The 1,865-nt window shown below is 39.9% G+C and overlaps 1 protein-coding gene across 1 annotated transcript; it reads left to right on the plus strand.

Annotated features, from left to right (window-relative positions):
* The first annotated feature begins 276 nt into the window (after positions 1–276).
* Positions 277–934, plus strand: LOC108775729 (verprolin-like). The gene is made up of 2 exons (XM_018542179.1): positions 277–332; positions 418–934. The coding sequence occupies exons 1-2, from the start codon at positions 277–279 to the stop codon at positions 932–934; spliced, it is 573 nt and encodes a 190-aa protein (XP_018397681.1).
* The last annotated feature ends 931 nt before the right edge of the window (positions 935–1,865 follow it).

The raw sequence follows: 1,865 nt of genomic DNA on the forward strand, positions 1-1,865 counted from the left end.
CGACAATTCGGTATCGTTATATTGTCGTTGCGCAGGTTTTATACCATGTAAAATATCTGCGCAACGACATCCCTAGCTAGTAAAATTGTCGTTAAAGAGTTATACAGAATAGGCTTACAGATGACAAAGATAGTCGTAGTCGTGATTGCTTTTGGTTGGATAACGAAAAAACGCCACATGTAAACTAGGCCATATTCAAAAGGCGCGAACTACCACCGTGTTTCATAACCCGTGTTACCCGTGATTCCCGTGAAAAACAAAAGAAGAAAATTAAAAATGTCGGCGGACGATGAGATTCTCTTGAAAATGTCGGCGGATGAAGAAGACGTTTTGTAAGTAGACTTACCATGATAAACTATTTATTATAAATTAGAGTACAATAATAAAATTGTGACATTATTTTTATATTTGTTTCAGATCAATAACGTCGGAAGACGCAAAAGATGCAGAAATAGCAGCCCTGAAGGCTGAAGTATTACGGCTACAAAAATATGCCGTAATACCTCAGTCTTCAGGGCTGGATCCGGGGCAGCCCGTACCATTGGCGACGCAACCGCCCATACCAGCGGCGACGCAGCCGCCCGTACCAGCGGCGACGGAGCCGCCCGTACCAGCAGTACTAGCACTACTAACGGCGACGCAGCCGCCCGTACCAGCAGTACCAGCACTACCAACGGCGACGCAGCCGCCCGTACCAGCAGTATTAGCACTACTAACGGCGACGCAGCCGCCCGTACCAGCACTACCAGCGGCGACGCAGTCGCCCGTACCAGCACTATTAGCGGCGACGCAGCCGCCCGTACCAGCACTACCAGCGGCGATGCAGCCGCTTGTACCAACACTACCAGCGGCGACGCAGCCGCCCGTACTAGCGGCGATGCAGCCACCCAGCGCCCCATCACAAACAAGACGTAAGTATAAAAAGAGTTTATAATTAACTTTTTTCTTATAAATAAACCTATGAAGGTGTAACTCAATCAACGATTTTAATGAAACTTTGCTTTTTGTTGAACGTTAAAAAATATTTGATAAAATTAACTTATCTAATCCCATATATTTGTATAAAAAATTTAATCATTTTTTGTATTAATTACAGCAAGAAGATGGGAAAAAAGTAAGCATGCCAGAGGGTATCGAGGAGGACGCGGTGAACGCGGTGGAAGTGGACGCGGTGCTCGCGTATATAATAAATATAACATTAATTATTATTAAAGAAATATATATAAGTGGATGTGTTCCAAAATTGACTGCCAGGCTGAAAACCTATAGTGTTCATTATGTAAACTATAGATTTTCAGTACTGACAGTCAATTTTGGAACACAGCCTTAGTATGTATAAATAAAATGTTTATTAAATATGTTTATTAATAATATATGTTATAATATAAAAATAATATATGTTATAATATATTATATGGTAAACCTTCGGAAAAGCTACGACATCGCAAAAAAAAAATTTAAAAGGCTATTTCGACGTGTTTTTTCCTCCTGATTACGAATATGACAATAAAAATCGGCGCTCTCTTATATTGGAGCCGCAATTTTGAAAAAACGACGATTTTTTCTAGTTTTTTGAGTTTATTCTGAAAAATATTGATCTGACGAGAAAATGTTTCTAATTAAAAATTTAGAGCACAAAATTCTCTATAAAAAAGGTTCTATACATAATTTTCGTAATTTCAACAGTAAGCTCGCAAATGAGCGATGAAAGTGAGCGTAATTATTCTTTAATTATAAAGGTAAATGTGTCGAAAAAACACTATTCTACATAGGTTTTGACCTTCCACGCGAAGTAACTTTCACCCTCCCCCCTGCACAGGGGCACACGACTTCTACGATTGTACTGTTGCTATGATAGTACTGTC

Source organism: Cyphomyrmex costatus, unplaced genomic scaffold (assembly GCF_001594065.2).
Source record: "Cyphomyrmex costatus isolate MS0001 unplaced genomic scaffold, Ccosl1.0 scaffold308, whole genome shotgun sequence".
Taxonomy (NCBI): domain Eukaryota; kingdom Metazoa; phylum Arthropoda; class Insecta; order Hymenoptera; family Formicidae; genus Cyphomyrmex; species Cyphomyrmex costatus.